At 43.1% G+C, this 21,295-nt stretch overlaps 1 protein-coding gene and 1 non-coding gene across 9 annotated transcripts in view; both read right to left on the reverse strand.

Moving 5' to 3' along the window:
- TMTC4 (transmembrane O-mannosyltransferase targeting cadherins 4) overlaps window positions 1-21,295 on the reverse strand; it is a 70,630-nt gene that overhangs the window by 41,358 nt on the left and 7,977 nt on the right. For all 8 annotated transcript variants that reach the window (XM_038569978.1, XM_038569977.1, XM_038569982.1 and 5 more), the window contains exons 3-5: window positions 19,052-19,167; window positions 17,708-17,924; window positions 11,968-12,055 (exon numbers count right to left, since the gene is read on the reverse strand). In XM_038569978.1, the coding sequence (XP_038425906.1) occupies window positions 11,968-12,055; window positions 17,708-17,924; window positions 19,052-19,167 (421 nt within the window). The remainder of the gene's footprint in view (window positions 1-11,967; window positions 12,056-17,707; window positions 17,925-19,051; window positions 19,168-21,295) is intronic.
- LOC119865288 lies at window positions 18,739-18,843 on the reverse strand. The gene has a single exon (XR_005376664.1). It is a non-coding gene; the product is annotated as a U6 spliceosomal RNA (small nuclear RNA).

The following is a 21,295-nucleotide window of genomic DNA, read 5'->3' on the forward strand; positions in this document are numbered from 1 at the left end:
TATAATACGTAAGAGTAATAAGTGAATGGACCCCCTCCTGCTCTCCCACTCTCGTGCTGAGCCAGTCTTATGGAAAAGTCACACGATGGTGCTGAATGCCCTATGACGCTAGGCATCTATGAGGTGTACACCCCCCTGCTCCCCCACCAGGCCCCTGGGGCCATGTGTATCTTAGGAACCGTATGCTCATGATGGGTAGGGAGATCTCAACCCCAGGAAGAGCAGGACATGCTTCATTGTTAAGTTAACTTTCAGTCTCAGGAAGAAAAGTTACCACCAATATTATCTGTACTTGAAGCTGTTCTATTCAGCTGTCCCCAACCTCTCTGCTGTATCAGAAACATGGTGAGTCACCAAAAAACTGGTGGTCTTATATTGGTATGATAAAATAATGGTAACAAGGGGGGTACAGAGTTGTTGTATGTAATCAAGCTCTGAGTGAGCATTGTACAGCCTAGGGTCACTGGGGTCACCTGTCTGCTGCATCTTAGCAGAGCTGTAGGTTTGAAAGAACAGATGCTCCAAGACACAATCTGCCCCATGTTCAGCCTGTAAAGGATGGGATGGAGGAGGGGCAGTGCTAGAAGAGTTTATAACCCTGCCTAAATCTTTTTGTAGGAAAAAATAAGGTTAAAAGGAAATCTATTGTTCTTTCTTTAAAACAGTCCATTGGGTACACCAATGTGCAGAGCAGCATTATTCATAGTAGCCAAATGGTAGAAACAACCCAAATGTCTACTGACAGATATACAGATAAACAAGATGTGGTATATACATTCAATGGAATTATTCAACTTTGAAAGAAATTCTGACACACAGAATAGAATTACCTTGAGGATGTTATGCTCAGTGAAATAAGCCAGACAGAAAAGGACAAATATTGTACAATTCTACTTATACAAGGCCCCAGAACAGTTAAATTCATGGCCAGGAAGCAGAATGGTGGTCGCCAGGGGTTAGGGAAGGGGGAATGGGGAGTTACTGCTTAATTGGTGTAGAGTTTCAGTTTTGCAAGAAGAACAAGTTCTAGACATGGACAGTGGTGATGGTTACAGAACAATGGGAGTGTATTTAATAAGCTCAACTGTGTTTAATAAGTGTGTTTAATAAGCTTTAACCATTTAAAAATGGTCTCTTTTATGTTATGTATATTTTACCACAAGAAAAATTAGAGGGAAAAGTCTACTGGGATTTAAATAATAGAACTAATTCTTTTTGTGTCTGCTAGGGAACTCTCACTAGTACACAGGACATTAAAAAAATCACGAGAAAATCTGGTCTTTGTGCCATTTTCAACTTAGGACAGCATTTCTTGGAAGGCAGACTGTATTAGAAACTCTTTTCAGAATCCTGAGAGCAAATAATAAGGTTAAGTAGCCTCACCTACATTTACTGTGCAGATGGACACCACCTGGGAGTCATAGGGAGATGACTATTCAACCTTCTAAGTGGTTGTCTTCCAAACCCACAGAGACCTCAGGAGAGGCAGAGCGCCAGGACTCAGGGATGGTCCCACGCGGCCAAAGGGCTGGAGACGAGGTGGTGGGGGAGAGGGGAAGAAGCAAAGTCTTTAAACTGTTTTAATTTTGAAAAGGTGCCTTTTTTAAAAGTTGGGAAATGAGTTCACAGTTATGAGTTACAGAAATGAATTCTGGCTTACTACTTATATATCAACTGCATTCTTGTGTCTCAAATATTTTACAAATGTGTCTAGTTGCCTTTCTCGTATTTTGTTTTTCACGCTTAATTGCTAAATTATATTATTACATTTTGGTTTTAAAATTTCTCTCCTGATTCCATAATGAAAAGTCATTAACTATGCACTCGTTTCATGTAATGTAGGGAGAAAAAAAAACTCCTAAAGAATATATCATCCAGTTGTCTGAGATAAACACAATGTTTTAAAGATGAAAAGAGCATGTCATCAAAATCCGTTGATTCTTAATCTGGTGACTCACCTGGCATTAAAAAAAAAAACTATTGGGATCCCTGGGTGGCGCAGCGGTTTGGCGCCTGCCTTTGGCCCAGGGCATGATCCTGGAGACCCGGGATCGAATCCCACGTCGGGCTCCCTGCATGGAGCCTGCTTCTCCCTCTGCCTGTGTCTCTGCCCCTCTCTCTGTGACTATCATAAATAAATAAAAATTAAAAAAAAAAAAAACTATTTTAAAAAACAAAAAAACATACAAAAGTATAGATACGGCTACAGTGATTTTTACATCCTCTAACTTAGCTTAAATAATTATCAACTTCTGGCTAATCTGACTACATTCTTCCTGCCTCCTCTCAGATTATTTTGAAGCCAATCTCAGACATTATTCCATTTCATCCGTCAGAATTTCAGCATGTGTCTCTAAAAGTAAAGGATTGTTTTTAAAACATACCTGTGATGCCATTATCATGCCTCATATCTTAATAATCTGTTAGCAGAATTGAATGTGTCTCCTGGCTAATTAACTAATTTAAAGAGACAGAGAGAGTGCAAGTGGGGGGTGGGGAGGGGCAGAGGGAGAGGAGAGAGAATCTGAAGCAGACTCCCTGCTGAGCATGGAGCCTGGCATGGGGCTCAAATTCACAACTCCAAGATCTGAGCCAAAATCAAGAGTCAGACACTCAACCGACTGAGCCACCCAGGTGACCCTGCTCTGTTTTTTTTTTTTTTTTAAGATTTTTTATTTATTCATGAGAGACACAGAGGCACAGACACATGCAAAGGTAGAAGCAGACTCCCTGCAGGGTGCCCAATGATGTGGGACTTGATCCCAGACACCAGGATCACACCCTGAGCCAAAGGCAGGCACTCAACCACTGAGCCACCCAGGTGTCCCACCCCCTTCCCCCAGTTATTTTTAATGATGGTTTTGATAAGCTTTGCCTTATTTTTTTTTTTTTTTCATAATATTGTATTTTATTTTATTATTTTTTTTTTAATTTTTTTTTTTATTGGTGTTCAATTTACTAACATACAGAATAACACCCAGTGCCCGTCACCCATTCACTCCCACCCCCCGCCCTCCTCCCCTTCCACCACCCCTAGTTCGTTTCCCAGAGTTAGCAGTCTTTACGTTCTGTCTCCCTTTCTGATACCTCCCACCCATTTCTTCTCCCTTCCCTTATTTTCCCTTTCACTATTATTTATATTCCCCAAATGAATGAGAACATATAATGTTTGTCCTTCTCCGACTGACTTACTTCACTCAGCATAATACCCTCCAGTTCCATCCACGTTGAAGCAAATGGTGGGTATTTGTCATTTCTAATAGCTGAGTAATATTCCATTGTATACATAAACCACATCTTCTTTATCCATTCATCTTTCGTTGGACACCGAGGCTCCTTCCACAGTTTGGCTATAGTGGCCATTGCTGCTAGAAACATCGGGGTGCAGGTGTCCCGGCGTTTCATTGCATTTGTATCTTTGGGGTAAATCCCCAACAGTGCAATTGCTGGGTCGTAGGGCAGGTATATTTTTAACTGTTTGAGGAACCTCCACACAGTTTTCCAGAGTGGCTGCACCAGTTCACATTCCCACCAACAGTGTAAGAGGGTTCCCTTTTCTCCGCATCCTCTCCAACATTTGTTGTTTCCTGCCTTGTTAATTTTCCCCATTCTCACTGGTGTGAGGTGGTATCTCATTGTAGTTTTGATTTGTATTTCCCTGATGGCAAGTGATGCAGAGCATTTTCTCATATGCATGTTGGCCATGTCTATGTCTTCCTCTGTGAGATTTCTGTTCATGTCTTTTGCCCATTTCATGATTGGATTGTTTGTTTCTTTGGTGTTGAGTTTAATAAGTTCTTTATAGATCTTGGAAACTAGCCCTTTATCTGATATGTCATTTGCAAATATCTTCTCCCATTCTGTAGGTTGTCTTTGAGTTTTGTTGACTGTATCCTTTGCTGTGCAAAAGCTTCTTATCTTGATGAAGTCCCAATAGTTCATTTTTGCTTTTGTTTCTTTTGCCTTCGTGGATGTATCTTGCAAGAAGTTACTATGGCCGAGTTCAAAAAGGGTGTTGCCTGTGTTCTTCTCTAGGATTTTGATGGAATCTTGTCTCACATTTAGATCTTTCATCCATTTTGAGTTTATCTTTGTGTATGGTGCAAGAGAGTGGTCTAGTTTCATTCTTCTGCATGTGGATGTCCAATTTTCCCAGCACCATTTATTGAAGAGACTGTCTTTCTTCCAATGGATAGTCTTTCCTCCTTTATCGAATATTAGTTGCCCATAAAGTTCAGGGTCCACTTCTGGATTCTCTATTCTGTTCCACTGATCTATGTGTCTGTTTTTGTGCCAGTACCACACTGTCTTGATGACCACAGCTTTGTAGTACAACCTGAAATCTGGCATTGTGATGCCCCCAGATATGGTTTTCTTTTTTAAAATTCCCCTGGCTATTCGGGGTCTTTTCTGATTCCACACAAATCTTAAAATAATTTGTTCTAACTCTCTGAAGAAAGTCCATGGTATTTTGATAGGGATTGCATTAAACGTGTATATTGCCCTGGGTAACATTGACATTTTCACAATATTAATTCTGCCAATCCATGAGCATGGAATATTTTTCCATCTCTTTGTGTCTTCCTCAATTTCTTTCAGAAGTGTTCTATAGTTTTGAGGGTATAGATCCTTTACCTCTTTGGTGAGGTTTATTCCTAGGTATCTTATGCTTTTGGGTGCAATTGTAAATGGGATTGACTCCTTAATTTCTCTTTCTTCAGTCTCATTGTTAGTGTATAGAAATGCCACTGACTTCTGGGCATTGATTTTGTATCCTGCCACGCTACCGAATTGCTGTATGAGTTCTAGCAATCTTGGGGTGGAGACTTTTGGGTTTTCTATGTAGAGTATCATGTCATCGGCGAAGAGGGAGAGTTTGACTTCTTCTTTGCCAATTTGAATGCCTTTAATGTCTTTTTGTTGTCTGATTGCCGAGGCTAGGACTTCCAGTACTATGTTGAATAGCAGTGGTGAGAGTGGACATCCCTGTCTTGTTCCTGATCTTAGGGGAAAGGCTCCCAGTGCTTCCCCATTGAGAATGATATTTGCTGTGGGCTTTTCATAGATGGCTTTTAAGATGTCGAGGAATGTTCCCTCTATCCCTACACTCTGAAGAGTTTTGATCAGGAATGGATGCTGTATTTTGTCAAATGCTTTCTCTGCATCCAATGAGAGGATCATATGGTTCTTGGTTTTTCTCTTGCTGATATGATGAATCACATTGATTGTTTTACGGGTGTTGAACCAGCCTTGTGTCCCAGGGATAAATCCTACTTGGTCATGGTGAATAATTTTCTTAATGTACTGTTGGATCCTATTGGCCAGTATCTTGTTGAGAATTTTTGCATCCATGTTCATCAGGGATATTGGTCTGTAATTCTCCTTTTTGGCGGGGTCTTTGTCTGGCTTTGGAATTAAGGTGATGCTGGCTTCATAGAATGAATTTGGAAGTACTCCATCTCTTTCTATCTTTCCAAACAGCTTTAGGAGAATAGGTATGATTTCTTCTTTAAACGTTTGATAAAATTCTCCTGGGAAGCCATCTGGCCCTGGACTCTTGTGTCTTGGGAGGTTTTTGATGACTGCTTCAATTTCCTCCCTGGTTATTGGCCTGTTCAGGTTTTCTATTTCTTCCTGTTCCAGTTTTGGTAGTTTGTGGCTTTCCAGGAATGCGTCCATTTCTTCTAGATTGCCTAATTTATTGGCGTATAGCTGTTCATAATATGTTTTTAAAATCGTTTGTATTTCCTTGGTGTTGGTAGTGATCTCTCCTTTCTCATTCATGATTTTATTAATTTGAGTCTTCTCTCTCTTCTTTTTAATAAGGCTGGCTAATGGTTTATCTATCTTATTAATTCTTTCAAAGAACCAACTCCTGGTTCTGTTGATCTGTTCCACAGTTCTTCTGGTCTCGATTTCGTTGAGTTCTGCTCGAATCTTTATTAACTCCCTTCTTCTCTTGGGTGTAGGATCTATTTGCTGTTTTTTCTCTAGCTCCTTTATGTGTAAGGTTAGCTTTTGTATTTGAGTTCTTTCCAGTTTTTGAATGGATGCTTGTATTGCGATGTATTTCCCCCTTAGGACTGCTTTTGCTGCATCCCAAAGATTTTGAACGGTTGTATCTTCATTCTCATTAGTTTCCATGAATCTTTTTAATTCTTCCTTAATTTCCTGGTTGACCCTTTTATCTTTTAGCAGGATGGTCCTTAACCTCCATGTGTTTGAGGTCCTTCCAAACTTCTTGTTGTGATTTAGTTCTAATTTCAAGGCATTATGGTCCGAGAATATGCAGGGGACAATCCCAATCTTTTGGTATCGGTTCAGACCCGATTTGTGACCCAATATGTGGTCTATTCTGGAGAAAGTTCCATGTGCGCTTGAGAAGAATGTGTATTCAGTTGAGTTTGGATGTAAAGTTCTGTAGATATCTGTGAAATCCATCTGGTCCAGTGTATCATTTAAAGCTCTCGTTTCTTTGGAGATGTTTTGCTTAGAAGACCTATCGAGTATAGAAAGAGCTAGATTGAAGTCACCAAGTATAAGTGTATTATTATCTAAGTATTTCTTCACTTTGGTTAATAATTGATTTATATATTTGGCAGCTCCCACATTCGGAGCATATATATTGAGGATTGTTAAGTCCTCTTGTTGAATAGATCCTTTAAGTATGATATAGTGTCCCTCTTCATCTCTCACTACAGTCTTTGGGGTAAATTTTAGTTTATCTGATATAAGGATGGCTACCCCTGCTTTCTTTTGAGGACCATTCGAATGGTAAATGGTTCTCCAACCTTTTATTTTCAGGCTGTAGGTGTCCTTCTGTCTAAAATGAGTCTCTTGTAGACAGCAAATAGATGGGTCCTGCTTTTTTATCCAGTCTGAAACCCTGCGCCTTTTGATGGGGTCATTAAGCCCGTTCACATTCAGAGTTACTATTGAGAGATATGAGTTTAGTGTCATCATGATATCTATTCAGTCTTTGTTTTTGTGGACTGTTCCACTGAACTTCTTCTTAAAGGGGAATTTTAAGAGGCCCCCTTAAAATTTCTTGCAGAGCTGGTTTGGAGGTCACATATTCTTTCAGTTGCTGCCTGTCTTGGAAGCTCTTTATCTCTCCTTCCATTTTGAATGAGAGCCTTGCTGGATAAAGTATTCTTGGTTGCATGTTCTTCTCATTTAGGACCCTGAATATATCCTGCCAGCCCTTTCTGGCCTGCCAGGTCTCTGTGGAGAGGTCTGCTGTTACCCTAATACTCCTCCCCATAAAAGTCAGTGATTTCTTGTCTCTTGCTGCTTTAAGGATCTTCTCCTTATCTTTGGAATTTGCAAGCTTCACAATTAAATGTCGAGGTGTTGAACGGTTTTTATTGATTTTAGGGGGGGATCTCTCTATTTCCTGGATCTGAATGCCTGTTTCCCTTCCCAGATTAGGAAAGTTTTCAGCTAGAATTTGTTCAAATACATATTCTGGCCCTCTGTCCCTTTCGGCGCCCTCGGGAACCCCAATTAAACGTAGGTTTTTCTTCCTCAGGCTGTCGTTTATTTCCCTTAATCTATCTTCATGGTCTTTTAATTGTTTGTCTCTTTTTTCCTCAGTTTCCCTCTTTGCTATCAACTTGTCTTCTAGGTCACTCACTCGTTCTTCCACCTCGTTAACCCTCGTCGTTAGGACTTCTAGTTTGGATTGCATCTCATTCAATTGATTTTTAATTTCTGCCTGATTAGCTCTAAATTCTGCAGTCATGAAGTCTCTTGAGTCCTTTATACTTTTTTCTAGAGCCACCAGTAGCTGTATAATAGTGCTTCTGAATTGGCTTTCTGACATTGAATTGTAATCCAGATTTTGTAACTCTGTGGGAGAGAGGACTGTTTCTGATTCTTTCTTTTGAGGTGAGGTTTTCCTTCTAGTCATTTTGCTCAGTGCAGAGTGGCCAAAAGCAAGTTGTATTGGGAAAAAGAGAAAAAGAGAGGAGAGAAAGAAGGAAAGAAAAGAGAAAGAGAAAAAAAAGGGAAGAAAAAGAAAAAAAAAAAACGAAAGAAAAAAAAAAAAAAGAAGAAAAAGAGGAAGAAAAAGAAAGGAGAACAAAAGGGGGTGGGGGAAGGAAACAAATCAAAAAGCAAAACAAAACAAAAACAAAAACAAAAACAAACAAAAAAAAGAACCACCGGGGAGTATCTTCTGATTCTGTGTACTTTAAGTCCCTTCGCTTCTCCTGGAAGTTGTCCGTCTAGCTGGTGTTCTGGGGGAGGGGCCTGTTGTGCTGATTTTCAGGTGTTAGCAGTTGGGGGAGCTGCTGTGCCCCTGCCTGGTGCAGGGCTCAGCGGGGGTTGTTTACCCCGTGAGGCCGCAGGAGGAACAGCCCCAGTGGCGGGGCAGCTCTGGAAACCTGGATTCAGCTCCGGCAGGAACTCCGTCTGCAGGGCCTGGAGGCTCCGGGCGGGGCCGCTGATCTGCTCAGCTGGGGCAGGAGCGTCCTCGCTGTCCTGGGCCCTCCCGGCCTCTGCCTGTCCCGGGGGAGGCGGGATCCTGGGCTGTGTCCCGGCGCCCTGTGCTCCGGGGCCTGCGCTGTTGGATTCGCGCTCCCGGGCCGCGCAGCCCCCTCCGCGGAGCCGCCGCCCGAGCCCCTTCAGCTGCTCCGGGTCCCGCCGCGTCCCGCCGAGCGCGCTGCAGCCCTTAGGGAGCTCGGCGCACTCTCCTGGGCGCGCAGTTGCTGTTACTGTCCCCGGGAGCCCGAGGGCATCCCCGCCCTCCTGGGTCCTGCTCCAACTCCCCGCGAGCCCCTTTCCCCCGGGAAGGTCGGTGCAGCTCCTGCTCCTCCGGGACGGGGCTCTCCTGTCCTGGGGACACTCGCCCCGGCCTCAGCCCGGCTCCTCGCGGGGCCCCTCCCCCTTGGAGGCCTTTGTTCCTTTACTTCTTTTTCCCCGTCCTTCCTACCTTGATAGAAGCGCGAACTCTTCTCACTGTTGCGTTCCAGCTGGTCTCTCTTTAAATCTCAGGCCGAATTCATAGATTTTCAGGATAATTTGAAGGTTTTCTAGGTGGTTTGGTGGAGACAGGTGATTTGGGGACCCTGCTCTTCCGCCATCTTGCTCCTCCCCCCCCAGCTTTGCCTTATTGATCCAATAAATATAAGGAAGCAGAAGAGCACAAGGCAGTTGGTGTTGGCTTTGAAGTGAGTTAGACTACAATAAGTTAGACTCCAGTGTGAACCCAGTTTTGCCATAAATAGTGTGTGACCCTGAAAAAGTTACTTAAACTTTAAGTCCTACATCTGGAGAAATGGGAAAGTAATTCTACCTATTTTAAAGATTGTTACATAGTTAAAAGAAGAAAAAATATATATACAAATATATATATATACACACACACAAATACACATGTGCCAGTAGACAGTCAAAAAATGGCAGCTATTATATTAACAGCAAAGTCATCTACGTTCCAAAGTAAAAACCTTCTGCTGGAAACCCCTATTAATCATTACTAAAACAATTTTGGAACCACTCAGATGGTGACAGCTACACTGGGAATCATCTGTCTTGGAGCCTGGCAAACTTTGCAAAGAACTAGACAGTTAAGTGTCTTAGGCTTTCAGGCCAGATGGCCTGTACCAACACCGTGAAACTCTGCCATCGAAGGGCAAAAGTGGCCACAGACAAAATGAAAATAAATGGGTGTGCCTGTTTTAATAAAACTTTATATATGGACACTGAAATCTGGATTTCATGTAACTTCTTATATGTCATGAAATGTTATTATTGTTCCTTATTTCCTAACCATTTAAACATGTCAAAATCAGAGCGCTGAGGATGAGTCAAGCCCAGGCGGTGGCATAAAGGCTGGAGGGAGCTCTGGAACGTGTGGAATCCTAATGCCGGGCAGCCAGGGCCAAATCCCCAGAGATGCCCATCCTGCCCATCCACTGCCTGTCAATCTTGCCTATCCTCCAGGACTCTCTCCAACTCCCCTGGCAGCTCCCCAGGGGAATCTAGCTTTCTCCCCAGATGCACTCCCTCATCTTGTACCACAACCAGGGTATCCAGGATGCCAAACTCTCAGTCTTCACCCACCACCTGCTCCTGGCACGCCTCCCGTGAATCCCTGGGCACAGGGCATGGTAGCACGAGGAATGGTGATGGACAAGAAGATGTGGAAGAAAATGAAGAAAGTTCATAAAAAGATGCATAAACACCATGAGCATGACAAGCATTCCTCCTCCTGCTCTTCCAGCAGAGACTCTGACTCTGGACCCTTCCCTCAGGCCTCTCCAACAGTTCTGTTCTCCCATCAGCTTCAGAAGCCATCTTGTTCTGGGGAAAACTTGTCCTTGTGTCCCTCCTCCCTCACCTGCCAATCTGAGCCTTACCTTGCTGTTCAGCCCTAACTGGTTAGGAAAAATGAGAGAAGAATTACCATGGGCTAGTGAAGACCATCTTCTCACTACTGAGATAGAACTTTAAGCTGATTAGCAGGAGGTTAGCAGGAGAACTATTTTTTCTTTTTAAAGATTTTATTTATTTATTCATGAGAGAGGCAGAGGCATAGGTAGAGGGAGAAGCAGGCTCCCTTTCGGGAGCCTGATGCAGGACTTGATCCCAGAACCCTGGGATCACCACCTGAGCTGAAGGCAGACACTCAACACTGAGCCACCCAGGTACCCCAGGCGAACTATTTTTTGAGGACGGTGAGACCTTTGAGCTAAATGCTAAAGATGAGTTTAAGATCTGTAAAACATGATTTTTTTTTAAGTTTTCTTTTGTAATAGTTGTGAGGTGTTGTGGAAATTTAATTATGGAAAAAAAACGGAATCATTTTGTAATGGTAACAAAAATATGTAAAAATCATTATTAAAATTTGCCACAGTGGTCATTAAATTAGATAGTAGTGGCTCAACATGTATTTGGAAAAAAATCATTCTTAGTTTATGGGCCACATGAGAAAGTTTATGGGGTAGTGGGCTGGCTTTGGCCTTGGGTCCCTTTGTTTACTAACCCTGAAATTTCCATTTCACCAGCCCCAGCACACAAAATTCTCAATGAGCAGTCTGCTCTTCATTATTAGTAAGAGATTAATTCACAGGAGAAACCAAAGTACAAGAATCAGTACATGACCACAATATGAAAGCCCTGGCAGCTCTGGACCACACCTGAGCTTTGAGAAACTCTATGGAAAAAGCCTCAACATGCCAAGATACACATGCTCCTGCTTAAATTGCTCTACTCCAACATTCCAGAGGAAATCATCCCACTCACCTTCCCTCTTTTCCCCTCCCCCCAAATATAAATCATTGATTATGATATACAAGGAGAGTTCTACAGTCCATACACTTCTCACTTCTTCAGATACAGAAACTGAATGTATATGCATCGCTGGAGCTAACAGGTATGACAGGTACATAAGCTGAATTCATCCCATCCAATGTCTACAATAAAGCAATTGGGAAGGTAGGACTTGACTTGGGGATCATTGAGCCATACAGGGACTCTGTTGCATCTCAGTTAATGCACCTGCTGTGCTGCTGCAAACCATTCCTCCATGCCTCCTCCCCGACACACACACTCTGAGCCATTTCAACTCCAGAAACAATGCTTTTTTTGTAAGTATTAATATTCTTCCAATGACAAAACCAAGAATTTCATAATCCAGGTCCACATCCATAGCTATTCATTTTAGATTTTTTCTATTTTTCTCACTGAGAAGTTTTAATAAAGAATAAACAAAAGTGTTTTTCCCCTACAATTTTGCTGCAAATAAAATGATAAACACCCATCACAACTGCTTTAGTAAAGAGCACCCAATAGAAGGCTCCCCTGTGAATGCTAATGTATGAACTTTGTATTATTAAAAAAGCAACAGAGTAAACATGTATCTAAAGAGAGATCTTTTGGTCCACATTCTCGCAAAGTGATAAAATTAAATAAATGGATAATTTCCCAGCTTAAAATTAAGAAGGCAAACATCATCCTTACTTTCTCTAAATGCTTTACAGTAGCCAAGGAAAGATAACAGAAAGAACAGGGCACCCAGGAGGTCTGCACGGCCGACAACACCAGCAACCTTAAAAGAAGGAGAAGAAAAAAAGATTTATGTAAAAAAACATTTAAAAAATCCTAAACTTAGGAAACATAAAAAAATTCTTAGAAAGGCAAGGCAAAAACCTTACAAGATTTTGCCATCTGTTAAAATAACTGTGCAACAGCCCTGTGGTCTTATCTTACAATTGGTTTTTCTTTTCCCTCTTTGGTCTAAGATTTGAGTTAGTTGCTTCCATGAGAGCCAGGCTGCAAGGATCGTACTGATGGCTGTTTTGGGAGGACACAGTCCTGCATGAGCTGTGAGAGCCCCATCCCTGCACACTGCACCCTGGAGCCCAGACACCCATCCCACTGATGTCCACAATGTGGATTGTCAATGGAAAAAACCATCAGCTCAAAGGGCATAACATTTAGTAAAGAAAATTTGATTGGAAACATGGAGGAAAGGTGGGAAATAAATGTGAAAAGTCATCAGGTAAATAGAAAAAGGTATGGGAACAATCATTCAAAGTTGCCCCTGCCACTCCTCCTCCCTTCAAGATCAAAATCAATTCAGTGGGTTGACCTGGAAATCAGAATGCTAAAAGTGATTAAGAAGGAAGATGAAAACAGAATAAAATGTCTACCATTTCTTTCTCCACAAATGCCCTTTCCTCCCTTGCTTTCTCACATCACATCCAGTAATTGTTCTCCAAAATCTCCTGGCAGAGAAAGACACAGAATTCCACCCAGGAGTGTGGGTCTGGTTTATGCGGCATGCTTTGCTAACCCGCACTCGGATATGACACATACCAAAGCCTTACTGGGATTCTCTAGGTATCTCTCCAATGGCACACATATCATGGTACCCTTCCCTCAGGCCTCTCCAACAGTTCCATGATATGTGGGACAGAATAAAGACTAAGTAAGCTATAAATGGAGGTAAAGAGAATACACAATGAACATGAAAATTACTCTACTTATGTATGATTCCCAACTGTGTGGACAAGCAATGACTTTTGCTTTTTGACAACAGTTTCCTGCTACCATGGCTAGATATAAAACGTCGGAGGTGATTATCCATTCTGATCATTAACTCCTGATGGCAGCGCACGTGGCAGTGCAAGGTTGTCACACGATCATTAAGACTGGAAGAGCTGATGAATCCAACTTGTGAATGCCACCCACAGGGAAAAAAAACCTCCTAAGAAGGAAGAGAGAGAATCCCAAGCAGACTCCGAGCTGAGTGCAGAGCCCTATGCGGGGCTCAATCTCATGGCCCTGAGATCACGACCTGAGCTGAAACCAGGAATCAGATGCTCAGCCAAGCCACGTAGGCGCTCCCATGATAAGCTTATTTTTAAAACAAACATTCTTTGGCTCACTGGTGAAAATACTCCCAAGTCTTTAAGCAACGTACGTGATATTATCTGACATAAAGAAAAACAAATTTTAAAAAGTACAGCAGGCGTTTTGAAGTACAAAGAGTTTTTAGTCCTTACAAAGAACTTTTGACATCGTGATTAAAGACAGATTTCACAGAAAAAAGTTTTTAAGGGCTATCTAAGGAAGCACTGTGTCCAATTGTTTGGGGACATGAGCAAGAGTGTGGAGAGGTTTTATTTTTCTTTCCTAATATCTGCATTATATATATTTTCAGGCAAAGGTCTTTATAATAGCCTTTGCAGGCTATTTTTTTTAAAGATTTTATTTATTTATTCGTGAGAGACATAGAGAGATAGAGAGGCAGAGACACAGGCAGAGGGAGAAGCAGGCTCCACGCAGGGAGCCCGATGCGGGACCGGATCCCAGATCCCAGGATCACGCCCCGAGCCGAAGGCAGGCACTCAACCGCTGAGCCACTCAGGCGTCCCCCTATTTTTTTTTTCATACAAAGGAAAGGGAGCAGGCTCTGCTATCCTCAGATATGCCACTTTGGCATACTGAGTATTCTGAATTAAAGGTACTTGAGAAACAGTCAGGACAAGAAGGATGATCTAACCATCTTTTGTCCCCCTGAAAGCAGGAAATAAATCTCTCCTATTAAAAGCACCCTCCCTCTGTCAGGAGGGTAGAAGGCACCCTCATCCCCAGAAGGCTAAATAAACAAGCCTGTTACTTCACTAATTCACGACCCCAAGCCCAAACCCCATTGTCCTGCCAATGCTTCTTCACAAGTTTGGAAAACTTTCCTGCTTTGGTCACTTCTTTGAATCTCCTATTTTTACAGGGCTCCAGTATATTTTATGGGGTTCCAGGAATCAAATTTGTTTTTCTCTCGTTAATCTGTCTTAGGCCAATGTAATCATTAGGCCAGACGTGAAACCTAGGAGGGAAGAGAGGGAAATGTTTCCACTCCTACAGAGATAACCCAAAACACTCATATCAGGGTTTGCAATTCCCTCAAATCCACAGAGCGGGTCATGTTGTTTCCCCACTGGGAACAATGTGCATGGGTTTGTAAGAAGGAACTAGAGGAAGGGAAGGGGGGAATGCTTCCCCCTAATGCCTGAGTATTGAACTTTGGGTTTGGGGTTTGTATAGACAGAATTCCTACAGAACCCGAAGTTTCCCTCTTTGATACCAAATCCAGGCAATACTTGATATCCTTACCAATACTCTGAGGAAAAGGAAACCCTGTGGTGGCACTGGTGTTTGCTGGGGCCTCCATCCTGACAGCCACAGATGAGGGTTCGACAACCATCTCCCTTAGCTCAACTCCCTCCCATAATGACTGGCCTTATAGGCCTACAAACACCCCAGAGTGATTTGGAGTGGTATCCTTGAAAACGAGAGACATTCCTGTCAGTTGAAGAGCAAATAACACTCATTAAAATTATTCATTACCGGGGATCCCTGGGTGGCTCAGCGGTTTAGCGCCTCCCGGCATGGAGCCTGCTTCTCCCTCCTCCTGTGTCTCTGCCTCTCTCTCTCTCTCTATGTCTATCATAAATAAATAGATAGATAGATGATAGATAGATAGATAGATAGATAGATAGATAGATAGATAAATAATCTTTAAAAAAAATTATTCATTACCAATCAGGGCCTGGGAGGTGGGAAAACTGTAGGGTGATGAACTCACCCTGAGGTTTGCCTGGGACTGTCCCAGTTTTAAAATAGAAAGTCCCACGTCCCAGAACCCCCTTAATAATGGGCAAAGTGGATAGCTAGTCACCCTGTAAGACTGGGAAATTCAGATTCTTATTTGCAGCAGACAAAAACATCCTCAATGCTAATATCAAGAAAGTATAAAGACACAAACACATAAATGCTAATACAAAGAAATTTATATTACTAAAACCTGGAGGGACCCACATTGCCAGTGCTTTCTCTTCACAAATGTAATCAGAAGCACAATAACTCCCCAACCCCCAGACCTCATCCTAGCTCGCTGGTCAGTTTGGGGGCACTGTGCCAAGGGCTGTCACACAGGTCTTCATCTGGAGTCCATAGCCCAGGGCTGCTTCCCCAGCACTGTACTGGGGGCTTCAAAGGGCTCTCCTTCCTCCTAACTCCTTGGGTCCTGCTTCTGGCTTATTTTTAAAGCTGGGTTAAATGCAGAGTGGGGTATAACGAGGGGGTGTAGATAGGAGGAAACTGAATACTCCCTATTTGCCAGAACAATGAAAGATGAACATACAAATTATTTAAGAATGCTAATTTTGGGGTACTTGGGTGGCTCGGTCAGTTAAGCGTCTGACTTTGGCTCAGGTCAGGATCCTGGATCCTGTGTTGGCTCCCCACTCAGCGGGGAGTCTGCTCTCTCTTGCCCTCTCCCCACTGCTGGTGCTCTCTCTCTCTCTCTCTCTCTCTTTCTTTCAAATAAATAAAATCTCAGAAAAAGAATGCTGATTTTCAATGACCCATAATTTTTTCTTGCAATTTGAGTTTGAATGACTTTGACGGAATAGAGGTTGAGGGAGATGAAGAGATTTTTCTCAAATATTTCTTTTCTCCTATAGCTAGACCTTCCTTGACTTCTTTTTAAATAATTCAAATGGGGAATCCCTGGGTGGCGCAGCGGTTTGGCGCCTGCCTTTGGCCCAGGGCACGATCCTGGAGACCCGGGATCGAATCCCACATCGGGCTCCCGGTGCATGGAGCCTGCTTCTCCCTCTGCCTGTGTCTCTGCGCCTCTCTCTCTCTCTCTGTGCCTATCATAAATAAATAAAAAATAAAAAAAAATAAATACTTCAAATGTAGAATTTTAGGATTAATATGATCCCAGATGGCATCTACTGGGGCATGGGTGTGTGTGTGTGTGTGTGTGTGTGTGTGTGTATCTAGCTATACTTGCTAGCACTTGAAACTTTTCTATAAACTAACTTCTCAACATTTAAATTCAGAATTTTAGGAAAATTTCTTTGGCTAATAATTCAAATATTCCATTTTGCTTTAAGATCACACTAAATTAAACTGTAAATCAATACTTTTGCCAGAAATTCCCCTATTTCTGATTAACGCATACACTATTTCTGGGTCCCAACGAACATTTAAGCCATAATGAGAACTCACATGGAAGCAAATTCTAATTTGGTCACAGTTATATATAAATAGTCTATAACAAATCTTTTGTAACAGTTTCCAGATTGTCAGTCCTCTGAATTTGCTAAAGTAAAACATTATGAGAATTTTTTTTAAAAAAGCTTTATAGTGATAAGATACTAAGAGAAGGTTGTGATAACAACTCTACAATCCTCTTAATACCGAGAATAGAGTCCAACAAAAGCAGATTCTAAAGGCAGGAATTCGGTTCAATATAGTGAAACTCACTTCAAGATGCTCAATACATTTGGTTAAATGTGGGGATTTAAACACACATGAAATGAAAAAATCTGTTGTGGAGAAGTAATAAGAAACATGTAATATTTTATACCAGGTGCTTCAAGCTCACAGAACAAATGGCTAAAATCACATCTTTTACCTCAGCAAATATGTAGACTTTCATTTTTAAAGGGTTCCATGGTGGCAGGGGAATAGGGTGGTTCTTGAAATCCCCACACATATGGTTAAATCCCAACACAGTTTGTACCAAATACATTCAGTGGCAACTCAATGGAAAAAAGGTGTGGCCCGCAGGACAGCAGGTGAGGGCCCTGTCAGGAGCTGCCACGTCAGCTGGGCCACCTGGGTGGAGTCTTTCAAGGGAAGGAGAACCATCCAGGCAGCAGAGAAGAAGAGAAGGTGGGAGAGCTCCAGACCAGTCCCTAGCATGGTGTGGAAACCACACCTTCCCAGTGCCGGCATCTCCCCAGCATGGGCCTCAGACACCAGAACTTAAGTTCTGCCCCCAGACTGCTCTCAGTGGAGGTAAAAAAAAAAATTGCATTGGACCCTTTGCTGAAGATAAGCTCCTACTTAGCTTCTGGTCTTTAGACTTCCTAAGCTGGCGATATTCACGATTTACCCTTTATGGTGTGGTCACGCAAGGGAAACATGATGTCTGCATGACCAGATATCACATCGTATCAGTATTATAAGGTCTTCGCCCATCTTGGGACTCTGCATTTTTCCTAAGAGAGACCTGTGGGATTTACAAATAAGTGGCTCAGGTGTCTGGCAGGGGGTAGCACCGTACACTTGGTACTGCAATAAGGCTCTTCAAGGGGAGCCTGTTTTAGGGAATGAGCCGACAGATCAAAGGCTCCTTGTCCTCACACAAGCACGGATGCCGCGGACAGATGCTACTTACACACTCGGTGTGTACCGGATGCACGGCGAATAGCAGAGCGGCCAGCAGGGACGATCTGGGGGCCAGGTTCAACCTCCGCCCTTTACTGGTGTACTGCAGGCCACCAAACAGCACAGAGAAGACATCCACCATGAGGACAGAGATGCCACCATGAAGTAGGATGTTGATCACGTGGAAACTCATGGGGTGGAAGCCTCCAGATAAATAGTAGTTAATCCTGTAAGTGAAAGGTGTTTGTTCATACCAGATGCACAGAAGCATGCACAGTAAAATGCAAACCACCTGGAGGAAAAGGTTGGTGAGTAATAGCATGAAAGGGGGAAGAGAAAGTTCTGGTGAAAGTGACATCAAGATGAATAATGTCTATCAAGCTTGGAAGGTTGAAGAAAGGGTAAGAGCATAATTAAGTGCAGATGGCAAAAATGGAAGAGAAGAGCATGTCAGAGGAGTGAGGCAGATAATATGTGGAGAGGAAAAGCAAGAGGAGAGCTGGACCAATTTTTAAGTGCTAAAAAGGCAAGACTGCATGCCAAGATGATATAACATAGCCCACATTCCTCCTGGCTACCCCACAGGGACCCAAATTTAAGACAGTCATGTGACTTGCTTATCCAAAAGACAGGAAGCATTCCTTGATAGTTCATCCATCAGCCTTCCATCCAACAAACATTCTCACTGTCATGGATTCTTATTTCTGACTGCTTCTCAATTACCACCAGTTCTAATTCATCATTTCTGTGCTTCTGAGAGATTGTACACAAGTGTTTAATGCACCTGAGATATAGCTATGAATGGGAATTTTGGTGAGGTGAATAAATCTACTTAATGCAAATGGGGAGGTGAGTGAGAGGTGTTTTTAGCTTTATTTTGGTTTTTTTTTTTTTGCCTATTGGCTTGGTAACACTAGGAAGATTTTTACCTTATTTCTGTAATGGAAAAAACCTCACAATTTCATTAGATGCCTCATGTTGCCTTGACTCACATTGTTTCTCTGGTTAACACCAACAAAGGTGCAACCTCCAAGAAATGTGCAAAATACGGAACATTTCACTAACTTGTGTGTCATCCTTGCAAGGGGCCAATGCTCATCTTCTCTGTATCCTTCCACTTCTAGTATCTGTATTGGCAGAGCCAGCCCTGGAGTCGTGTTTCCTCATGCACATTCTCTCCATCTTCCTGTGACCTATTCCTAGCAGTTGGAATTGGCACATACTTTTTGGAGACCCATATGAATAAGTGGTTTATTCTTCCCTAGGATCCACTGGCTTGACTACCCCACACTGGGAGCCTTATCACACAGAACCTCGTACAGCATCGCATGCAGCCCACGCTATCATATCTTACCTAAAAGTCAGGACAGTCAGAGGGCGATAGGACTTGTGGCTGGTGTTGCTGCTTAGCCTACTGCCCCAGAAGTCATGATGCCAGAGGTCCCCAAGGGGGGTGTCTGCTCGGAGGTCCTGCAGGAACACAGCAGAGGGCATTCTGGACAAAGGAGTCAGGACTTCACCCTCATCTCGTGTCTAAGCCCTCACCCTGAGCTCTTCCTTGGAGCTGCTCATTGCCCTAGGCTCCACCTCTCCAACCAGTCCTGGGCCAGGCCACCATCATCTCTCATCTAGGATACAGCCAGGCCTCCCAGCAGGTCCACTATGCCCTGTGACATGTTCTCCAGGTTGACCTCTCCAAAATACAGATTTGGGCACCCACCCTACCCTGCTTAAAACACTGCAATAGCTCCATTCCTCCCCCAGGACAAAGCCTACATCCTGATGTGGACATCACAGGCCACAGGGTGCTCTGGCTCCTGCCGAGCTCTACCTGCAACACTCCTCTCACTCAGACCCTGACCTTTGTCCTACCCACTCAGCACCTGCTGCCAACTACCCCAAAGGCTTTGCACACATAGGTGTCCACCAGTTATCCCTCAGCTCTTCACAGCCCAGCGCATCCCATCATTCATATCCCAACCAGTGAGCTGTGACCTTCCTCAGCTGATGCAATTCCCCTTCCATGGGTCACAGGGCATCTCGCACCCAGCCTCACAGCAGCTGGCACACTGGTGGTTTATCATCTCTAACTACCATCTGTCTGCCCCACAGGACTGAGGGTCAAGGAGACCCAGGTCACATCTGTGGCTGTGGAGTATACAGTATACAGAAGGTGCTTAATCCATGTTGAATGAACTAATGGATCATATAGCTCTTTCATATTCAATACATAAGTTAATTTCCCTACAATATCTTGGTTAAAACATGGATGGAGAAGCATATGTTTATTTTATATCATGAGCTAAACAGAAAATTGAAGAAAAAACCAACTTCTACATAATTTTTAAAGATAAAAAAATTACTAAATATTAAAAAAACTATACTTACCTTTCTATTAAGGTCATTTAATTTGGTCCTATACTACAGATGCTTAAAAATGTATCTTTTAATTTACTTTTTGTATTTTTAAAAGGTTTTATTTATTTACTCATGCAAGACACACAGAGAGAGACAGAGACACAGGCAGAGAGAGAAGCAGGCTCCCCGTGGAGAGCCCAATGTGGGACTCGATCTCAAGACCCCAGGATCACGACCTGAGCCAAAGGCAGATGCTCAACCACTGAGCCACCCAGGTGCCCCAAAAATGCACCTTTAAAAAAACATTTAATCATAATACCAGGGGCGCCTGGGTGGTTCAGTTGGCTAAGTGTCTGATTCTTCATTTTCGCTCAGGTCATGATCTCAGGGTTGTCAGATCAAGCCCTGTGTCGGCCTCTGTGCTCAGCACAGAGTCTGCTTGTCTCTCTCCCTCTGTTCCTCCCTCAGTAATGTGCACTTACTCTTTAAAATAAATATGTAAATAAAATCTTAAAAAATAAACGTAACACTAGATGGCTTAAACTGTATCTTAACAAGAAGAGAGGCAGATAAGGCACTACAGAGTAAGTGACACAAGTGAATATCAATTCTCTCTTTGAAGCATAACTAAACAGGAATATTTCAGGGACTAGCAATTATGACATGCTAAGCACATACAGTGTATCAATCAAGAGTCTTCAGTGCAGGAACTAAAATCAACTCTGATTAACAAGCACAAAAGAAATGCATTAGGGAAGATGGCAAGGCTCTCCATTCCCAGGTGGGCTCCCAGATTTGGGGCTCTGTGGCCAGATGCACACCCACAAATCACACTGCCAGACACCTTGCTGAGGCTGCCCAGCCACTTCCAGGCCCTGTCCTCTTTGTGTGGCTAGCTCCTGACTCCAACAGGTGGGTGCACCTGAGAGGAGAGCCTGCGCCCAAGTCTGCACCCAACCCAGGCAGTCTCTGCAGCTTTGACCAGCCGAGGCGGGGAAAGCCTCAAGCAGGAATGTCAGATCATGGCTGGCCCAGGAGAGCACCCAGTGTCTATGGCACATGGTGGAGTTCAGTAAGTATTTATGACTTCAGTGCTCATGGGTTCAAAGGCCAAGGTTGGGGATGGGTGACAGGCAAAGCTGACCACCCCATACCCACTTTGATGGTGAATTTCACTTCTGTTGCATACCGGTTTCACCACCCTGGAGCATACTGTCCCCTCTTCTACGAGTCAGTTTGA

This window comes from Canis lupus, chromosome 22 (assembly GCF_011100685.1).
Source record: "Canis lupus familiaris isolate Mischka breed German Shepherd chromosome 22, alternate assembly UU_Cfam_GSD_1.0, whole genome shotgun sequence".
Taxonomy (NCBI): Eukaryota; Metazoa; Chordata; class Mammalia; order Carnivora; family Canidae; genus Canis; species Canis lupus.